This window comes from Phasianus colchicus, chromosome 4 (assembly GCF_987193195.1).
Source record: "Phasianus colchicus chromosome 4, bPhaCol1.hap1.1, whole genome shotgun sequence".
In the NCBI taxonomy this organism is placed as follows: domain Eukaryota; kingdom Metazoa; phylum Chordata; class Aves; order Galliformes; family Phasianidae; genus Phasianus; species Phasianus colchicus.
This window is the reverse complement of record NC_143439.1, coordinates 50,647,178-50,667,328: the sequence shown is the minus strand read 5'-3', so window position 1 is coordinate 50,667,328 and position 20,151 is coordinate 50,647,178. Positions and strand designations below refer to the sequence as shown.

Genomic DNA, 20,151 nt, shown 5'->3' with positions numbered 1-20,151 from the left:
AATGTCACATGCATTAAAGATACACAATCTATTGTTCTTAAAACCTTCATAGTATTATTTGTTAAGGAAACAAAACAGAACCACACTCAGTAGCAGAGAGGAAGTAGAGTTTAAATGACAATAAGGCTTTTTCTTTGAATAAGCATTAATGTAATAAATTGTAATCAGTTGAACTGATTTAGAGTAGAGATCTAAACTATATTTTATCTGTACACAATTACAATGTATTCATCCACAAATTACAGTACTTGGAATATCAAATACATTTTACAAGAGTTTCAAAGTAAATGCACCAATTAACTTAGAAATTAGAAGTCACGCTTTTGGGAGTTAAAAGGAGAATTTCAGAATGTAAACAGACTTTTTGACCCTCTACTGACCATGACATAACATTATCACTGAAATTTTCCATACAGTTAACTCTAATGAAAATTCTGTGTATTTGAATACATATATTTTAAGTCTACATTTAATAGCCATAAGTGAATGCACGGTGACTTCTTCATCAGCCTAAACCTTAATTCTTATCAGCATCGTTCTATACAGTTATAAATAAATCAATCTGTAGAATTACTTAACTTTAACCCAAATGTGAATTACTAAAGTCTTTACATCAATCATGTTATTTTTGTATAACATCACTACCGCACTGAAGAATTCTAGAAGTCCATTTCCATACTTGAGTGACTCTGATAACTACATTGTTCTTCTAATATATTTGATCTTAACTCTGAACTTCTGAATTTACAGTGCTTGCTCTGGAGATAATTACAACTACCTGTTGAGTCCTGACAAGTACTCCCAAACAATAAAATCACTCCAATGTGCTCTCGTGTGTTTTATACCTATGAACAAGAGTTAACAATTTAGTAGGTAGCAGTAAAGAACCATTCTGGGTATAAAGCATGGCTGAATTCCCCCCACCATCTCACTAGGCAGACTGCCTAGCTTTCTTGCATCCCAATGGTTTTGGTATGATGGTCTTGAAGAACCAACTTCCAGAGCTAGTAGGTACCCAGACTCCACTGAGATTTGCAGAGCTCAGCAGCCTTGAAAAACAATAAACAAGGATTCCATTTAAAACAAATAGTAGAATTCTTGCTTTCTCACACTGTGTGCAATTGTATGTGTGTACAGATTCAATAATGGAGATTTAGCAAGTACGCTAAATCATGCAACAGGTCACTTGAGGATGATACTCTGGCCCTGACATAGTTATCAGACTTTTCCTTTCTAGATTCTGTTGACTTATCCCAGATAGTGATTTGCTCTTCTACATCCAGTAGCAGCTGTTTTGCCTATTATGATAGATGAAATCTGGCATTTCCCACAACTTCTCACGGTTTCAAATCTTGATTCATATGATCCTATTGGAAACTGAACACTGAGCAATAAATTCAATTCTTGCAGCAACACAGGAACACTGTTAGACTGGTATTGGTGACCACTGCCCTGAGGGTGACACCTATGATTTATTCAGTGTGCATTCATAACACAGGAATTAGTGTGCCTCCAGATCATCCACTTACAGCCACCTTATACTGCTTGAGGTATTCCAGGAACAAAATCTCACAGACAAATCATCTACAACTAGAATCCTCCAGCCACTGCAAAACACTGGCTGACTTGTGCCACTGTCTATAGGTATCTTCTAGCAAAAAAGGAAAAGGTGAGAAATACAGAAGTGGGGACAAAAGTCATACTTTGTGTTTCTTATTTGCAACTGACAAGCCTCAGCGGATAAAGTAGCAAACACACATTCTCCTTTCTCCCTCCCAATTTCCTGGAGCTTCTCTGCACCACTTTATCACATGTTCAGAGGAGTCAGGGTCTACACAAGTGATGCACACAGCACATACCTCATGATAAGAAATAGGCATGAATAATTCCTGGGACAGAACATGTGTGTCCACGTGAGGGCAGCAGGGAGCAAAGGGGAATTAAAAAGCTAATCTACCGTTCAACAAGCGAGACAAAAAGCAAATGAATTATTATGGTCCAAAAGAAAATATATTTGCTATACTCTCACAGAAACAATTAGCAAAAACAGATTCTCAGGGCCAGCCCCTGCCGAGCAACATCCTGTGGCCTCAGTGGTGTGCCCTCACTGCATCAGAAGCCATGAGAGCATCTGGGAAAGCTGAGAGTATTTCGAAATTGGGCCACCTAGCTGTGAAGTATGGGCTAGTATGGCTGGGCCCTGGAACAAGGACTCCACAGAAGTATCATACTTACTAGCAAAACTTTGTGCCAACTGCACCGATCTTTCAGAACTGTGTAAGCAGACTGAATGATGTAACTGTTCATCTTTACTCGGCACTTCCAGCCTGCATCCAATCTCAGACTCCCCTATATGTGACATATTCATAAAATGAAACGGATTCAGCAGAGGCTCACCAGGGCCTAGAGCACCTGCTCTGTGAGGGGAGCCTGAGGTAGCTGGGCTCATTCAGCCTAGAGAAGAGACTGTTTTGTATTAACCTAACTGCAGCCTCCACCATCTATAAAAGGGGTTATGGAAAGGACAAGAGATAAGCTCTTCACAGTAGTGTATAGCAGAGGGTATAAGACATTAAACTAAAACAGTGGACAGAACAGAAATTCTTTACCAAAAGGACTGCAAAACTTTGGAGAAAGTTGCCCCAAGAGGCTGTCAAATGCTATCTTCAAAGGCTTTTAAGACTAATTCAGAATAAAAGCCCTGAATGATCCACCCTGAACTCACTGTCAACCCCTGCTCTGAGCAGATGGTTGACCTAGACCCTTCTGGCCTGAATGATTCTGCCAACACTAGCAAATAGGCATACTTGCCTTTCACTCCATGCACCTACATCCCCTATACAATTCTACCACCTGTTGAGTAATGAGATAAGAAAGCGAGTCAACCGCTCATGACTTGTAAGTCTCAGGCAAGCATAAGCTGCACCCTATCTCAAATCTACCAAAGGGAAATAGTATCAGACCCATGAAGCACAGGGAAGGAGCTATACAGATATGCCCTGTTTTTCTGGTGTCATTTTAAGCTTTTGTTCAGCAGGACACTGCACAGATTTGAGTTGTTTGACAATCAAGCTTTGAAGCATAGCACAAGGATTTCCATGGTCATGTGAAACAAGTGCTTGGCATTTCCTTTTGCCCTTGCAGAGGATGATTTTGCCTTCTCTTGCAATCAGTGACTGAGCCCTCCCACTGACAGAGGCCAGTTGTGTTGTTCTTGTTTTACTTTGTTTGTTTCCAGCAATTCTGTAAGTATGGTCTATATGTGATTTTGAGAAAGCATTCTTGGTATGTGGGCCCAGAAGCACAAAGTGAAAAGATGGTGGCACAAGTTCTGCAGTGCTGTGTTATGGACATCTGTGGTGATCTCTGACTACTCTGAGCAGAGTAATTCTAAAAAAATAAAAATAAAATAAATAAAATAAATAAAATAAATAAATAAAGAGGCTACCCAGGCTCCCTGAGAGCATAGGTATCTATCTGGTGCACTCAGTAACTTAAAAGGAAATCTAGATCCTAAGGAATAAAATGGGATAGAAACAAATTTATGAACATCCACAAATGGAATTACATGAAACAGAACTCAGTACTCACAATCACTGGCTTCTCAAATTCAGTTTTTAAAGCACAGTTCAGAAAATAAAGACACTGTTATCCTGCCACATGAAGAATTTCATGTGTGTGGTATTACTCTAAACTCAGAGTTTGCAGGACTGTTTCTTTGTTTTTCTGCAGACTTTTCTAGCTACAGAGAAACATAGAAATAATGCCAGTGCTGTAGAAATGCAGCCCTGGGAAATCAAGAGAAAGCTATAATCTTTATTAAGTACTCAAATATTCATCAGAGAGTCAGATACAGAGATTCTAGCTGAACATGCAACTGAATAAGCAAAATCAAAAGCATCAGTAACTGCAAGTGTGCAAGTGCTGAAGCAATGTCTATATAATCACACTTCCAAATATAAATATTCTCATATTATCCTTACCAGATTAATCAGTCTTCTCATTGCATGTTCATGCGAGCAAATGCATTCACAAGGATCAAATCCACCCTCTGCCATGGTTCTCTGGATAAACCTGAACTTTTCTGTGAACACCTAAGAAGAATAAAAATAAAAGTACAATGAACTCTTTTTCAACTGACCTTATTTTACAGAGACTCCCACATCAAATTTCAGCTCATTTAATGCCAGGGTGAAAAAGCAAAACAAAGCAGGGTAATCCTATTATTCCTTTGGCAGCATGAATAAAGAAGTCTGGTATGTGCAGTTGCATTTTGATGTTGCTGAAAGCAGTGCCTCACGCAGGCTTCCTTAGAGATCAAAATAATTTTTTTGCAAAAAAAAAAAATTATTATTTTTTTTCAATATCTCCCCTGGGTTTTCCCACACACCACTATGAAATGCATACTGACAAACAAGAACTACAAAGATTAAGTCCTGGTTTCTCATCTGCACAATGACACTCTTAAGTGTACAAATACCATTTGAAAAGTCAGGAGGAATTTTTCCTCTGAAATCCCCTTACAAACTGTTGGCATTCTCCCCTGGGATCAGTGTACAGTAAAATAATTTTAAATCCTGTAACTTCTTTGCTAGAGGGAGAAATCATTCTTACTGTATAACGAAAGCAAGCGGCAGGGGTGCAAAAGTGGATATACTTGGAAATGCTTTAGAAATGAAGCTGTACACACTAATTTTAGATCAAAGAAGTAGGCCATTCAGTCAGCAATACAGAAAAAGAGTTCAAAAGATTCAGTAATGGACACGGTGGGGAAGCCATTCTAGTTTATTCCCCTGCTAAAACCATTTCCACCCCAGACATGTCAGCAACAGTACAAGTATACCGTTATTATCCACCAGTAGTTCCATCAGTAATTTAATTGATGCTCAAAATGCGTAGCTGAGTGGAAGACAATTTTAACCCTGTGATCAAATCAGAGATTGTTTTCTCTCTAATAAGGACTCTTATGATGCACTAGATCTGTTCTGCAATGCGTGCTGCAGCCAAAAGGCCAAATGTATCCTGGGTTGCACCAAGAGAAGTGTGACCAGCAGTTCAAGGGAGGTGATTCCCTCTGCTCTGCTCTTGTGAGACCCCACCTGGAGTACTGCATCCAGTTCTGCGGCCCCAACACCAGAAGAATATTGAGCTGTTGGAGCAAGTCCAGAGGAGGGCTACAAAGATGACTGGAAAGCTGGAATATGCCCCCCCAAGGGGAACGGCTGAGAGAGCTGGGGGCTCCTCAGCTAGAGAAGAGAAGGCTCTGGGGAGACCTTATAGGAGCCTTCCAGTACCTGAAGGGGGCCTACAGGAAAGCTGGGAAGGGTGGTGAGACACTGGAACAGGCTGCCCAGCATTGCTGAGGATGCTCCCTCCCTGGAAGCATTCATGGCCAGGCTGGATGAGGCTTTGAGCAACCTGGTCTACTGGGAGGTGTCCTTGCTTATAGCAGGGGGTTGGAACTAGGTGATCTTAAAGGTTCCTTCCAACCCAAACTATTCTGTGCTTCTATGAGTGATACTCTTAAAACATTGTTTAATTAAAGATAGATTCAGACTTTGTGCTGCACATGCTGGGGTCCTAACTGTGAGATAACCAGCAGGCTTAATAGAGGTGGGAGCAGAGGGCAGAGCAGCATTGTCCATTCCCTAAAATAAGTAGTTAATGAAAGTACCAAACATTTGATGAGCATATGCTGAACAAGCAGATGTGTTCAGCAGACTTCACCTTCAAAAACCTAGTGTGGTAACTACACAAGTATTTTAATGTTTTAATCTTCTTAGGAGAAAGAATGACAACCCACAAGGCTTTAAGAAATCTCCATAGAAGAGAATGCATCACTACAGTAGTTCTTTCGCTCTGAGGTAAGCAGTGGAAAAAAGAAAACACATTTCACATGTTTTTCCCCTAATTCACTGTGAATGCTTGCCACTCTTCAATATCTTCCTCAGCCGTGGTGCAGAAGGCCAGGTAAGTAAAAGAAGGTAAGAGATATCTGTATCTGCATTACAGAATCTCATCTTCACTACAGTTTCCTGACTACATCTCCACTTTTTAAAAAAGAATACTGAAAATAAGCAAAAAAATTATTGAGGGAATGGAAGAAAGACTGTTTGCCTAGGTAATGAAAAAGGTTAACCTGACTACTGAGAAGATGACCAAGAGGTGACTTGGGTATGTAACAGAAATGCACCTTTGATTAGAAAAACAGAAGTAAGTATTGAAAATTTCTTCAGTGAAGGAGTCAAAGCCATATGAAGAACCAATGGCTGGAAGCTGTAATGAACCAAATTAAGAAGACAGGGCAGTCATGCATTTTAAACATTAGGGTAAATGATCAGTGTGACAAATGCCAGAGAGGTGGATTTCCCATCTCTTGATGCATTCAGATGTGCTTCAGCCAAATACAGGTCCAAGTACAGAAGCAAGCAGGTTCAGATATAATGTTCTGCATTATGCAGGAGAGATGATCTAATGATTCTTTTTGAGAGTTAGTTACAAAGCAACTACACTAACATTCCTGATGTTAACTCAGAACCACTGGAACTGCATGGCAATAGCAGAAAAAAATTTTAAATCGCCCAGGTTCCCTGGACAGTATGTCACTTCAGCCAGAGTAGCCTTTATCAAACTATTCTGGCATGAGGAACAGGTAAAAGCACTGATTTTTAAGTAGCACAAAATGCTTTTTCTGGACACAATGCTGAAACCTAAAATAAGGTGCTGGAACCATGAAAGTTGCAACACAATATTTAATTCCCACTTGGAAGAATTTAGGAGCCAGTAACACATAGTAATGGCACAACAATTAAGTGAGCAGGGGTGTTAATCTGTATACAACTAGGAGAAATCAAAACTTCAAATAAGAATCTTCATCAGTGAATCCAGGCCAGCATTCTTTGTAGAGTATAAACTGAGAAAGATTAGACAATAAGTGGGGAAGAGAAATCTGTCATGTAACATCACAAATTTAAGTAGAAGTGTGCTAGCAGGAATTTACCCCAAGGCTCCTGAGCTGTACATGACAAATTACCTTAATGAGCTAAAATAAAGCAGAACACATGTCACCAAGTAAAATGCCTTCCAAGCTTTCCAACACAATCTCCCTTATGAGCTTTCTCACCTTCAAATGACACTTAAAGGAATCATTCTTTGTCTTTCTGTCCTGCAAGCCCATAACAAATTCTTAGTGACAAAGAAATGAGGGTAGGCCATCTATTGTGAGAAAAACACTATTTTTCCTCTGACGAAGAACTAGAGGAAACAGATTTTACACGCAGCTCTCCAGGTATAAAGAAACTCCAAACTACATGCTGATTTTCACTCCTACAATGACACTTCTGATTACGTTCCTCATTAAAACCTTTAAAACTGGCTTAATAACTTATTTGTAATACACTTTGAATGTACAAAGTACTAGGTATCAACTAAGCTCTGTAATTAGATCTAAGTTTATTAATGTTTTGGGACCCTACATGAGATTTGGTAGTAAGAGACTTTTTTACCTATCCTGGAACTGGATTCCTTGGCCCTACAGCATGCACTCAGGCAGCCCACTCATACTGAAATCCTGATCCAGAACCGCAGTGCGCTTCCTGCCTGCCTCCAGTACCTCAATTGTCTCATCCCACATCAGCTGCTAGCTCGTTCTGCCCAGCTCTGACCTCTTCGCTATGAGTCACGTTAGCTCTCCACCTTCTGCAAATACAGCTCTTTTACATATCATCTATCACATAAAGTAAAATAAACCTTTTTTTTTTTTTTTTTTTTTTTGGATGTTGGTGGCAACCTTGGTTTTCTTGGAATTTAAAGCTACAGCGCCAACCACAGGCAAGTGCTCTGACCAGGAAGGTTACTTTTACCATACTTAAAATGATTGTATTTTACTTTCAATACATTATTTGTTACACAGTGTCTAATTCTGGGTTTACAAACATTTCGAAGACCTGTTTGGTAAATACAGCAAAGCTCTCACTGATAACAACTGAGAAGATACATGCTATGGCCCCTAGACTAAGCAAACCTGACAGAAAACATACAGAAAAAGAGAAAACCAGTAAATGCAGATAAATATGAAGTACCATCAAAGAATCAATACAACTTTATGCTTAAAGTGGCCCACAGAGGCAATCATAAACAGAAGTACTGAAATTAAAATCCTGCAGTCAGTGCCAGGATGACTGTAACTCAGGAGCAAAGAGGAGAACGGTCTCTGATGAATTAAGACAAAAATAGCTCATGCTAGAAGCCCCCCATCACCTTCTATCTGAAACTGTAGGCAATGAAGCCATAATGAAAAATACTTCTACACAATGTTTTAAATCATGAGAGTCTTCTCAGCTGTAGGATTATTGTAAATCGTTTTTCTCCTACCATCTTCCCCAACCCATGCCCTACAGCAGCACATTGTATTTTACACATCCTAATATCAAAAAACCAATCTTTATAGACACAATCTAATTGTTGTGGGTTGTTTGTTCTTTTTTTTTTTTTTTTTTTTTTGTACCTGGAGACTCTTTTGTACTTTAAATTATTGTAATGACTATACATTATTTCCCGATTCAGCAACACATCTCCTGGGCAAATAGCATGCAGCTGGTGAGCTCTGGGAGACAGAAGTTATATTCCACTTCCCTCCACCCTCACCATTACAAAACAAAATTCCTTTTTAGCATGACAGCCAACAAGACATTTTGTCCATTCTTCATGCGGTTGCTCTCCAATGTGACTCCAATTCTACGCTGATTAATGAGATAGTCAAGGTACAGGTGTTGGTGAGCTCTATTCCTTGGTAGAAAGGAGTGCATAAGAACGTTATCGCAGCATTTGAAGGAACACTTGCTATACACAACACGTACTCAGAGCTGCTGCAGATCTGTCACGGATCAAACCTGGCATCTTCATAACAAAGCTTTATGCTCATTAACTCTTATCTTTCCTGGATCCAAGCAGTCTTAAAAGCACACACACAACACAAAAGAATGACTGAGGATTTCCTCTGCCAAGAACTATTTTTGCAGTGCTGCTAAACTGAAGGCTAGAAGTCATTGGGAGCAAAATACCTCCATGCAGCAGACATGTAACAGAATCTTTCCGCTTTACTTTAAAGAGAAACAGAATTCCCTCTATTCAGCTCCCTGATGCTGTTTTACAGACAACTGCAACAACTCCAAGCACAATTGTCAAATACTTCTACCAAGCCAGACAGTTAATTTTGCTGCTGGGTTCAGCTTAAGCAAAGTATAGCAGAAGAAATGAAACTACATACAAAAATTGAAAAAAAATTTAGAAAAAAGCACATGACGTGTTGAAGCTCTGCAGGCATTCTGAAAAATGGTGAAGGGCTAAAATGAGCGAAAGTAACACACAAAGCCAGAACAATTCACTCACTGAAAGATAAAATATCCATTTTTATCTCACTGTCACAGGCAGAAACCTTCTCTCCCATTCTTTTCCACGTTCTCCTAAAGGATCTGTGTTTCCATAGGAAGGATTTGCCTTCTCACATGCACCTAAGCCATCTTGATATCCATGATCCCTACAGCCTCTTATACTTTCTGCAGTTATTTTCTTCACAGCACATTCCTGATCACTGCTTTTCTAGGGCTCTTCTTTCTGCTGGCCACTCTGTCCTATGCGTACCGTAAGCACACAGAAGCACCTCAGTTGTCTCATTGCCAGGCATGCCAAAACACAGTGGTTCAGCCTCTCGTACAAGAGGTTACTCCAAAACCTGTTTCTAACCCTGCCTCTCCTAAGGACTGGGCTCACCCAGCCCTGCCTGGTTACATGAGGCCCAATTCAACATCAAGTGGGTGTACAGCAAAATAATACAGAAAGGTATCTCCAGCAGGGCAATGCTGAAATATTGCTTATTAGTGGCCAACCAACAGAGAAGCCTAAACATTCAAGCCCAGCAAATACAAGCTAAACTCTTCTCTGTGTTTGTTAAATAGCACTTTTCCCTGTTGATTGCCATCTTCTTCAATATTTGTACATGCACATCCACCCTCCCATAAATCCTCTGTTCTTTGTTAGCCTTCTGGTGAACTACTTACCGTCAACTCACTTACCTGTTATTTAACTTCCTATTATTCCGGCTGTACAACTTCTTGTGTGTAAGAAAGGGCAAGGAATTTTATCCACCATTGATTTCTGCATCAAGTTTCTCTTCAAATTGAATTAGAGCACAGAGTGGAAAAACAACAGACACAGATTTGGGGAGTTTCTCTCTCAAATAAACAAACTGAAGATAAGGACATGGCTGATTTCACCTTCACACAACTTTGTGGAATTTCTATTACTACCACCAGAAATAGAACACATTTCCTATCACCAGGGCAATATAAAGGAGGAACAAGGCAGAAATGATAACCGAGCTATTAAAAAAGCAAAGGAAGCAAATAACTAAACACAGGATAAAGCTTGGACAGCGTAAGAAAACAAAAGCGTTTGTATTTAAATAGGAAAGAAACATCAGAAAAGAAGCTAGAAACATGGGTAGAAAACAAGAACGTATGCAGTGCTTTAAAATAAACCAATGCAATTCTGCCAGAAATCAGTGGCTAGATATTCCTCATGCAGCAGAGAGGACATTCCACTAACAAACCAGAACGAATTGGTCTGCACCCCTCAGCCACCAGCATTAAGCTGCTGAGGTTACAGGACTGGCAGAAATGAGTCTGAGGACTCCCAAGGAGATTTCCTCTACAAAGCAACTTCCGTAGTTCACACAAGGCTAAAAATAGGCTCTATAACAAGGAATTTGTATACAAATTGATACTAATTAAAACATTCCAGTCATCTGCACTCCTCTATCACTATAATTTGAATCGTTCAAATAAATGTTCCATCATGGAACTTAAGTCTAAAGCACTGCAACACTCCATTTGGCTATTTTTATAATGGTTAGTATTATCATATTTTTATATTTTTATAAAGCCCTTTCACAGAATCACAGAATGGCCGGGTTGGAAGGAAACTTAAGGACCATGAAGCTCCAACCCCCCCGCCACATGCAGGGCCACCAACCTCCCCATTTAATACTAGACCAGGCTGCCCAGGTCCCCATCCAATCTGGCCTTGAACACCTCCAGGGATGGGGCATCCACAGCCTCTCTGGGCAGCCTGTTCCAGCACCTCACCACTCTCTCTGTAAAAAACTTCCCCCTGACATCCAACCGAAATCTTCCCTCCCTCAACTTAAAATCATTTCCCCTTGTCCTGCAGCCTTCTCTTCTCCAGACCAAACAAGCTCAGCTCCCTCATCCTGTCTTTGTAGCGGAGGTGCTCCAGTCCCCTGATCATCTTTGTGGCTCTCCTCTGGACCCTCTCCAACAGCTCTCTGTCTTTCTTGTACTGGAAGCTCCAGACCTGGACACAATACTCCAGATGGGGCCTCACAAGAGCAGAGTAGAGAGGGACAATCACCTCCCTGTCCCTGCTGGCCACTCCTCTTTTGATGAAGCCCACGACACCATTTGTTTTTTGAACTGCAAGAGCACACTGCTGGCTCATGTTACGTTTTTCATCCATCAGGTCCCCAAGGTCCTTCCCTGCAGGGCTACTCTCAAGGACTGCTCCTTCCAGTCTGTAAGCCTACAGCACCCAGTATTCCCAGGAGGTCTCCCATCCAAGTACTAACCAGGCCTGACCCTGCTTAGCTTCCAAGATTGGGCATTACCAGGGTGGGATGGCTGAAGGCCACTAACATATCATTAACAGTACAAGGAAAACTCTGTACCATCATCTCTTCAACGCTTATAGCTACACCCCACTTTTATTGACACAAATGCTGGCACTCCCACTGACTAGTGGCCCTTGAAGGTCATGGATCCCTAGAGCTACTGATGATCTTTTTCTACCAGGTCTATTCCTGGGCATTAAACTGAGTTTTCAGGACAAAAGAGAACCAGCTGGCTCCATGGGCACAGCAGCAGAACAGCTGGATGTCAGTGTGGGGGCTGCCACTGTGACATGTGGCTTCAATTACAGCTTTCTCCAACTAATTGTGCCAGAACAGATCATCCATTTAGCTCCTCTAGTGAAAGGAGCTGCAATGACTTTGTCAGCCAATACAATACCCAGAGAGAGTTCCTAGACACAGCAACACTCTTCAGAAGCCATTCTCTTCAGTCTCTTTCCTTTCAATTCCAGGGGGTAGGGAGAATGAAGCTGATTTTGTACTTGAAAGCATCAGCATGTCTCCCTGGACTTCCAGCCGTAGCCTAATGAGTTGGCAAATACATTTTTGTGCTGCAAATTTTCTCAGGATAATTAACGAGATCCAAGATGAACTTTTCAATGCAACCAAGCCAGTTCCCCTCCTCATGGAAAAGAACCATGCACACAGCTGGTGCTGGTCTGGTTGGTTCCAACAGAGACACCAAGGCCAGCGGGAGCCCCGCAGAAGAACTGCTCACTCAAACACGTCCTCCTCCAGGCATACCAGTGGGTAACTTTCCTACTGTCTCACAAATGATCTGGCATTTAAGTAAATTAGGAAGTAATTTTCCAGTGCCATCCATCTGGTGCTTCTTACAAATGCTAATTTACTATAAAACAACTTGTTTAAAGTAGAAGCAAACCCAAAGAAACTAAGAAATGCCAACCCAGCTACTGAAGGATGATACAGTGATGAGCATAAATCACAGAAAGGGCCCCTGAGCAGGGGCAGACTCAGAACTGAGGAGCAAATGCTAAGCATCCTACTGATGGGGAGTTTCAGGCTGGATATCAGGAAAAGGTTCTTCGCCAGAGGGTGGCTGGGCATGGAACAGGCTCCCCAGAGCAGCAGTCATGGCTGCAAACTGCTGGACCTCAAGAAGCATTTAGACAATGCTCTCAGATATAGAGGTTGAATTTTCTGTGGAAACAGGAGTTGCACTCCTTATGAGTCCCTTTCAACTTGAAATATTCTATGATTCTGTGACGGTTTCCCAATGGCCTCACAGGACTGCTGCAGCACTAGTGCACCCCTCATCCCCATGGGTCCACCACTATGTGACAATCATGTAGGGAGCACTGTTAGGCCACCTGCGATGTGGTCATTGGAACTTGCTCTGAGTAGGTCAGGAAAATAATTGTTCAGGTGACAGTCAGCAGCACTAGCACTAACAACAGCAAAGTAAGAACACAAGAACTTAGATGCTTATGATATGGACAAAGCCCTCTCACAGGCAAACATCACGATTCTTTTCTCACTGAGGTACATGCTTCGAGGATGGCAGCATCTCAGACAAAGCTGGCAGCAAGCCTCCTACTTGTGGCCATGACACAAGGCTGACCAAGGCTAAGAGTGTGCCCAAGAGCCTCAGCTCAATGCAGAACAGTACACTAGGGAGCTGCAGAAGATGGCACAGATGCTGCATTTGGTTTAATTAAAGCTATTCAGTGTCAAGCATGAGGCTCAGAGACAAAGAATTCACATGTTCAAACCACCGCTGCAGTACCAGTCCCTGCTGCCCTTTTCATGGCCAGACCCCATTACCTGGAGGGAGGGAGATTTCAGACTTCGGGGCCATCAGGTTGCAGTCAGTGACCAAAACCAACTCCCCTCAAGGAAGCTAAACAAGACGCATCAAGATTTAAAAAGCTATTTACTTATTCCTGTGCAGGTGGCCTCACATTTCTTCTGGCTAAAGCACTTGAAAAGGAGCTAATTATGCACATCCAGTCATGGACGGAAAAAGCAGTCCAGCTATTTTAGAATTCATTTACTAATATTTGATGCAGAACATTATTGCCTAACTCCAGCTGTCAGCATTCGGTCATCCTTTTGTTAAAAGGATGACATTTTTCTGAAAGAAGTTTTTTGCAACACGAAAGCTAATTAAGAGACGATATCAGTGGCACAGAACATTGTCCAAGAATAACACTGTTTCTGCTAAGCAAATGCCTCAGCTTCACTTTAGCATTTATTTTTAAAGTAGAAACTCTGACAGTGGTCTAGGACAAAGAAATTATTTATATTACACCGAATGACTAAAGGAAATTTAATCACTGCTAATGCAAAAGGGTGAGCAATCCTCTAAAATTACTAAGCTATTACATTTAACCAGTTCACAGAGCAAATCAGGAGTCCTCTACTGCGGTCCTCCGTAAGGTTAAGAACTCCTATTGACTTCAATGGGATTTTTCGCTCAAGTGGTAACAGTAAGATCCGGCTCCAAGGCAAAAGTGCTTACTTTCCTGCTCCTGGTTCATTTCTCCAGTACTGCAGACTATCTGCAGCTTCTGCTGACATTCCTCCTCTCATTCCTCAGTATCCTAAATTCAGCACTGGAGCTGCACGAGCACCGAACCCGCAGCCCCACAAAGAGCACTGCTGCCCTGTGCCATGTGAAGCGGGCTGGCAGCTGGCACTGCTGCACACAGGCAGGCCCCATCTAAACACACAGCCATGCACGGAAGGATGCTGGCATTCCAGGGAGCAGACTTCTGCAGAGAGGCAAGAATGGGTATATGGAACATGTTCCTCTAACAAACTATGTAACCTATTCATAAAACATCCCTGCTCTCGTTCCAGTGTTTATGAATCAAGATTCTGATTAATGCATTCAAATGTTCCCGAGCAATTTAGGAGCACAGCATGGATGCAAACGTAGAACTCCTTCAGCAAGGCTCAAGGTGCCAGTTCCAGAGCAAATCACTGCAGTGTAACAAAGCCACCACGCAGCAGCTGAGCTGTGGCAGCTACTCCCACACAGGCTCTGAGCCCGTGAGACCTGTAAGCCAATGGGGCTTTGCTGAGTCTGACAAAGAGAAAAGTTGAGCTGAGACTTCATTCAGAAGTGCCACGGGCACCCAGACAGCCACTGCAGAATGGCCTGAGATAACTTATTTGTCTGACATAACTCTTTCCGGAGGCTCAATAATAGAGAATTTTTTAGACATATCATCTCTTTGGAAAAACAAAGATTAAAAAATTCTCTTATCCACTCATTTACAAAAATGTAATAAAAACAAATAAAAGTGACAGTATTTCCTCTGTACTGAGGCAGAAAGTGCAGCCCTAAAGCATAAATGATTAAGTTTTTTGAGACTTGCTTCTTAAGAGCGTAATTATTTAGATTATAAAATACCTTACTGACTCCTTCCAACTGTAGAAATGCGCTGTACCTTAATATTACTCCTATGCCACACAAACACAAAAATGATACTGAAATTCTCTGGAATATTTTCATTATGTTTTTCTCCAGAGATGACATATGTTTCTAATAACTTGCCACTGAGAAAACAGATTTAGCAGGGTAGCAGCATGCTGAGAAAGATAGCAGGATTTTCAATTTTCAGATGAAAGCAGCTCTATTCCCTGGCAGCCCTGCTCCCAACCCCTCTAGGCCAGATCAAATTTTATCTGAAGCTAGCGGATGCCTGTCTTTGCCTTACATAGAAGTTGAATCAGGTTTTCTACATACCTGAAGCAAACAGTCTGAGCTCATAAAATAGAGCCTTTCAGCGAGCACTTATACCAGAGGGAAGCTGTTACAATTAACAGGATTTCTGAGCTTTGTTATTTATGTATGTTTAGCTAACAGAAGACCCAATTTTTAATCCCAAACCCATTTAACACTCATTCAGCAGACTCACTGCCATATCTACATCATCAAAAGGAAAGTGCTATGCAAATGATTCACGTCTACCCAGCACCTAACAAGGAACAGATTCTAAAATCTGTTAATTTGCGTAAGGAAAATCCATGGCAGTGTTGACAAAATTGCAATTAGTTGCTTTGAAAAACGTATCACAATCATAAAATCATACAATCTTCGTCTCCAATGTTTTCCCCCAGGAAAGAAGGTATTTTTCAATCTTTGGACACAACCGCTCTACATACAAACTTGAAAGTGAAGCATCCAGTGACTCCTGTGTCCCAAAAGAAGTCTACATAAAGGAACATGAAGGTGGTGAGCCCCTAACCATGCTGCAACCACTGGTAGAAGTGTTCTCATTGAAGCCATGCAACTCACAGTGGGAAGCTTTGTTTCACAAATGGTTACCAACTGTTTGAAGAGCTGACACCAAACTTTTCTTCATGAATCTTCATGAACTTTTATTCAGTTTTTTTTTTTTTTTTCCCCTTTTACCAACTTTTTACATATGAAAACTGACAGAGTACTTTATCAAGTTCTCTAAAAATACTGTCTTACTAAAAATACGATTAAACAGCAAGACATACATGAAGATATACCAATGAACAAAAGAAAACCAAAAGTCTGTTGCTGTATCGACAACAATTTGACAAATCAAACATTGCAACTGCTTCTCTCATACTAATGGCTGGGACTACATTTTTGTACAGCTCTTGTTTCTTTTGATAAAATCATTTCTTCCCTAGGAGAGCTTAGTGCTTTGGATGTGACATTTGTCTATCAGCTCTGTAAAGTAAGAATTAAACTATATTTAACTCTAGAAAGCCATGAGTTTTAATGCATTCAGAGCTGCTGAAGAATCAGAATTAATCTTAATGAGAAAACTTTTATCAAGTGTAACTCTATCTTTTCCCACCCAAATGGGACTAATTTGTTCCATTATCTCTAAAAATACCAGCTAGACACTTTAACTAAAGTTTCCAAAGCGTGTTTGTTCAATTAACAACCATGCAAATGTACAACCACTCAATCGTGCCAGGGGCTGCTTCCTGAGCATCTTCAGATCTCTCATAAAAAGCTGAATCAATCACTGCTAGGGAGCTTCTTCTTGCCCATGCCAATGCCACGAGATAGGTGCTGGGATGCAAAGAGGGCCGTGAACATCACTGTACCGCTGTCAAAGTTTGGCAGAAAGAAGACTAACACAGCCGGATCCTCCTCATATACATGACTATATTCCTACATAACGAGGAGTTGAGTCTTTCTTCAATTAAGGTTCCTCAGGAACTTGGGAAGCTAGCTGTTGGTGAGTCAAAGCCTGCAAGCTGAAGGAGCTATTCTGGGAAAATTGTTCTTTTTTCTGTTTTGTGGTTTGTTTTTAACCTGAACAAGCAGTACAAGATTTGGCTGTGAGGTATATAACCTTAGAAAGTTTTCTCAGCTTCCACTGCACTCAGAGGGGATTTGGGAGCACTTGGATCTTCCAAGAAGCACTCCTCAGCATCTTGCAGATGCTTCATTAATGACCAGATAGGGTCTTCATGTATTAATATATCAAATCTAAGAAGTAAGACCAGAAAGAATGCTTAACATCAAGCGTGATAGCGTAGAAGAATATGCAAAGCAGGCTCTCTAATTTGCTTCCCAAGCAAAATATGGGCAGATGACATCAATTTGTCTATGCATAAGTGCATCTGCCAAAATATTTCTACATCTGTTGTGAAAAGAAACCTGATAAATGTTCAAAATATACAGCGTAAGGATCTCATCCCTGGTGTTCTCAGAGCACCAGACACTTCCATTCATACACGTTTATAAAGAATAGAAAGATTTTGTTACTTTCACTGCACTGGCCTGAACTTCTGCAAAGACTCTGCTATGATGAGGTCAGCTGAGACAAAATTTGGCCTTTAAGAGTGTATGTCAAATACCTAAAATATCTAGGAGGGAAAATTCTGAAACATAAAACAGACTTTGTTTCATTACACATCTGTTATGCAAATAACATTCACACATCACTAATTCTAAAGTCTAAATATATGAAAGCAGAAAATGAGAGGTTAATAACGAAACAAGAAGTCAGTTTGAAACCAACTTTCTCTAAGCCTAAATATTAAACTTTTGAAAGCAGATTGGATAGTTACAGAGGAATTAAAACTATCATGTACTTTTAAATTGTTTTCTGTAGATGACTTCTCTAATGACAAGTATATTTTTCTTAACTTCTTTTAGAAAGAAGGAAGAATGTGGACTGCAGAACGCAGCACAAAGAACTGCATCATGCACTTGGGATTTAACAGACTAAATGCGTGACTTCAGTAACGTGCTGCGAAAATGCCACAACAACAACAACAACAATATACAAAATCCCCTAGAACCATATTCATAACGTTTATTTTTGTAGCCAGCTAGGCTAAAACATGATCCAACCAGGACAACAGAAAGGCTCCTGCTACAATCTCAGTTTGGAAATGGACCCTTTTTGCTTATGGCCCTGAGTGGATCAGGGTCTTTCCTGCTTGTCAGAGATGCACGTGGCCCAGTACTCTTGAGAGGGCCAACAGCACATCCACCAAGCCCTCACACCAGTACTGTGCCTTATGCAAAATGATCTTAACCCAATTAAAATACGGAATTCTGTGCTATGCTGGGGTTAGGCAAGAAAGGCAAATCTTGCATTTTAAAGATAGGGGCTACGGAGCCAAACAGAGCTCAGATTTGCCTACCCCAGTGACATGAGAAAGAATCGTGCTCAGGACTGTGTCTCAGGACTCGTGTCTCAGTGACTGCTGTGCTGCCAACCGTTACAGCCACTATTTTTTGCCAGCTGCTCCTATTGTTTTGAGCTGCACTGCCAATGACAGGGGCACTTCTTTAAAAAAAAAAAAAAAAATCAGTAACAACAATAGTTTGACTTCTTTCATCTGGACAGGTCGTAAGGATATGAAGAATGAGATAGAACTGTCAGAGATGTTATTCTCTGTCTCTACAGTCAGGAAGAAATCAGCTAAAAAAAAAAAAAATCAAAATGAGACCAAAGATTTTCTTTCTGATGTCTGCTTTTGAAAGTGACAGAAGTAAGTAAAGGTCAACAGCACTGTAAGAGCTGAGCATGAAAGACTTCTTACAGGTGACCCAGTGAGGCTCACTGCAGATAGGCAACTCGCCCAGTGGGCACGTTAACATTAACATAACACGTTATTTTAAAAGTTGGATGTCCTTATGCTTAAAAACCACACTGAGCTTTCATGACTTCTCAAGACAAGGATGTTTACCAGCACGTAACGCAAACACTCCCCACACCACTAAGCATACAGTCTAAAGGCAGCCCTGACTGCGGGCCAGGAGAACAGGTGTGTGCCGATCCTGGGGCAGGTCACACGCCGAGGCCCGAGCTCTCGGGGAGGGCAGAGGCTGAGCCTGGGCAGGACAGCCGGCAGCGGCGCTGGGACAGCCAGGGAGAACCTGTAGCCGCGCTCCCCGGGCGTCACGGCCAGCAACGCTCTGCCCCGCCGCAACCCGCTCCCAGCGGCCCCGGGGCACACGGGCGAGGGCTCCCGCCGCAACCCTGCCCGTGGGAAGTTAACGGCAGCGTGACGCTGTCATTTGGAGGCTCTGTTCTACGGGACGCCGTCCGCTTTCTCCCCTCAGCCCGCTTTTCGGGAAGGGAAGCGCACACCCCGTTAGCGAGTCGCTCCCAGCTCCTTTACAGGCAGAAAAACAGAACCTTTGGCTGACTCCGAGATCTTCTAAAAAGCCACAAGCGTGCGACTTCGCGCTGATAACCCCAGCAACCGAAAACAGCCCAGCGAACCCCACCAGCCACGCAGCCGAACGCCTGCGAAGGGCGAGCGCCGGCCGTTCGGCGGGCCGGCACCCGGCGAGGCGCCCGGCAGCGGAGACGGTCCCGGGCTCCGCCGGCCTCGGGTAACCGGGGCCGCCCGGGCCGCGGCTCAGGCCGCTCCGCGACCGCAGGACGGAGGGACGGCCGGGAAGCGGGCTGTCCGCGGAGACCCGCCCGACCGTGCCCGGCCGCGGCCCTCCCTCTCCCCCCCGCGGCGGCGGCGGCGCCCCCCCCGCTCACCGTGCTCCGGCCGCCGTCGCGGGGCCGCGGAGGGAGAGAGGGCCGCGGGGCGCTGCGCGGACGGGGCGGGCGGACTCGCTGAGGCGGCCCCGCGGCTCGGCCCCGCTGCTTGGGGCCGGCTCACACGTCAGCCGCCACGAGACCCGGATCTGCCGGCTCCCGGCGGCGGCGGAGGGCCGGGGCGGTGCCGAGCGGCTCCCGGCTCCCGCCCCCCCGCACCGCCCCTCGCGGCCCCGCCCGGCCCCGCCGCCCCCCCGGCTGCTCGCGTGGTCGGAAGCGGTGCCGCTGCTGGTGTGCTTTTCACCTCCCTGAAGAAGGAGGGAATTTGTGGTGCAGATCGTCGCTCGAAGCTTGTTTGGATGCTCGTGACTCAGAAGGCTTCTCTGCAGCCATTCCCTTGAAATAACGTCCTTAGAAGCTGTGGAACGCAGAAAGGAGAACTTGAGACGGTGGTTTCCAACGTCAGCCGGCTGG

General features: G+C 42.9%; 1 protein-coding gene and 1 pseudogene across 2 annotated transcripts in view; both read right to left on the bottom strand.

Annotated features, from left to right (window-relative positions):
- SMIM14 (small integral membrane protein 14) overlaps positions 1 to 19,824 on the bottom strand; it is a 42,868-nt gene extending 23,044 nt beyond the window's left edge. Inside the window, exons 1-2 of one of the 2 annotated variants that reach the window (XM_031588494.2) lie at positions 19,678 to 19,824; positions 3,984 to 4,094 (exon numbers count right to left, since the gene is read on the bottom strand). In XM_031588494.2, the coding sequence (XP_031444354.1) occupies positions 3,984 to 4,058 (75 nt within the window). In that variant the 5' untranslated portion in view covers positions 4,059 to 4,094; positions 19,678 to 19,824. Of the gene's footprint in view, positions 1 to 3,983; positions 4,095 to 19,320; positions 19,342 to 19,677 lie in introns of those variants that run through there. The other variant, XM_031588495.2, reaches the window with a different exon arrangement.
- On the bottom strand, positions 11,596 to 11,704 carry LOC116226057 (5S ribosomal RNA; annotated as a pseudogene).
- Positions 19,825 to 20,151: the final 327 nt, after the last annotated feature.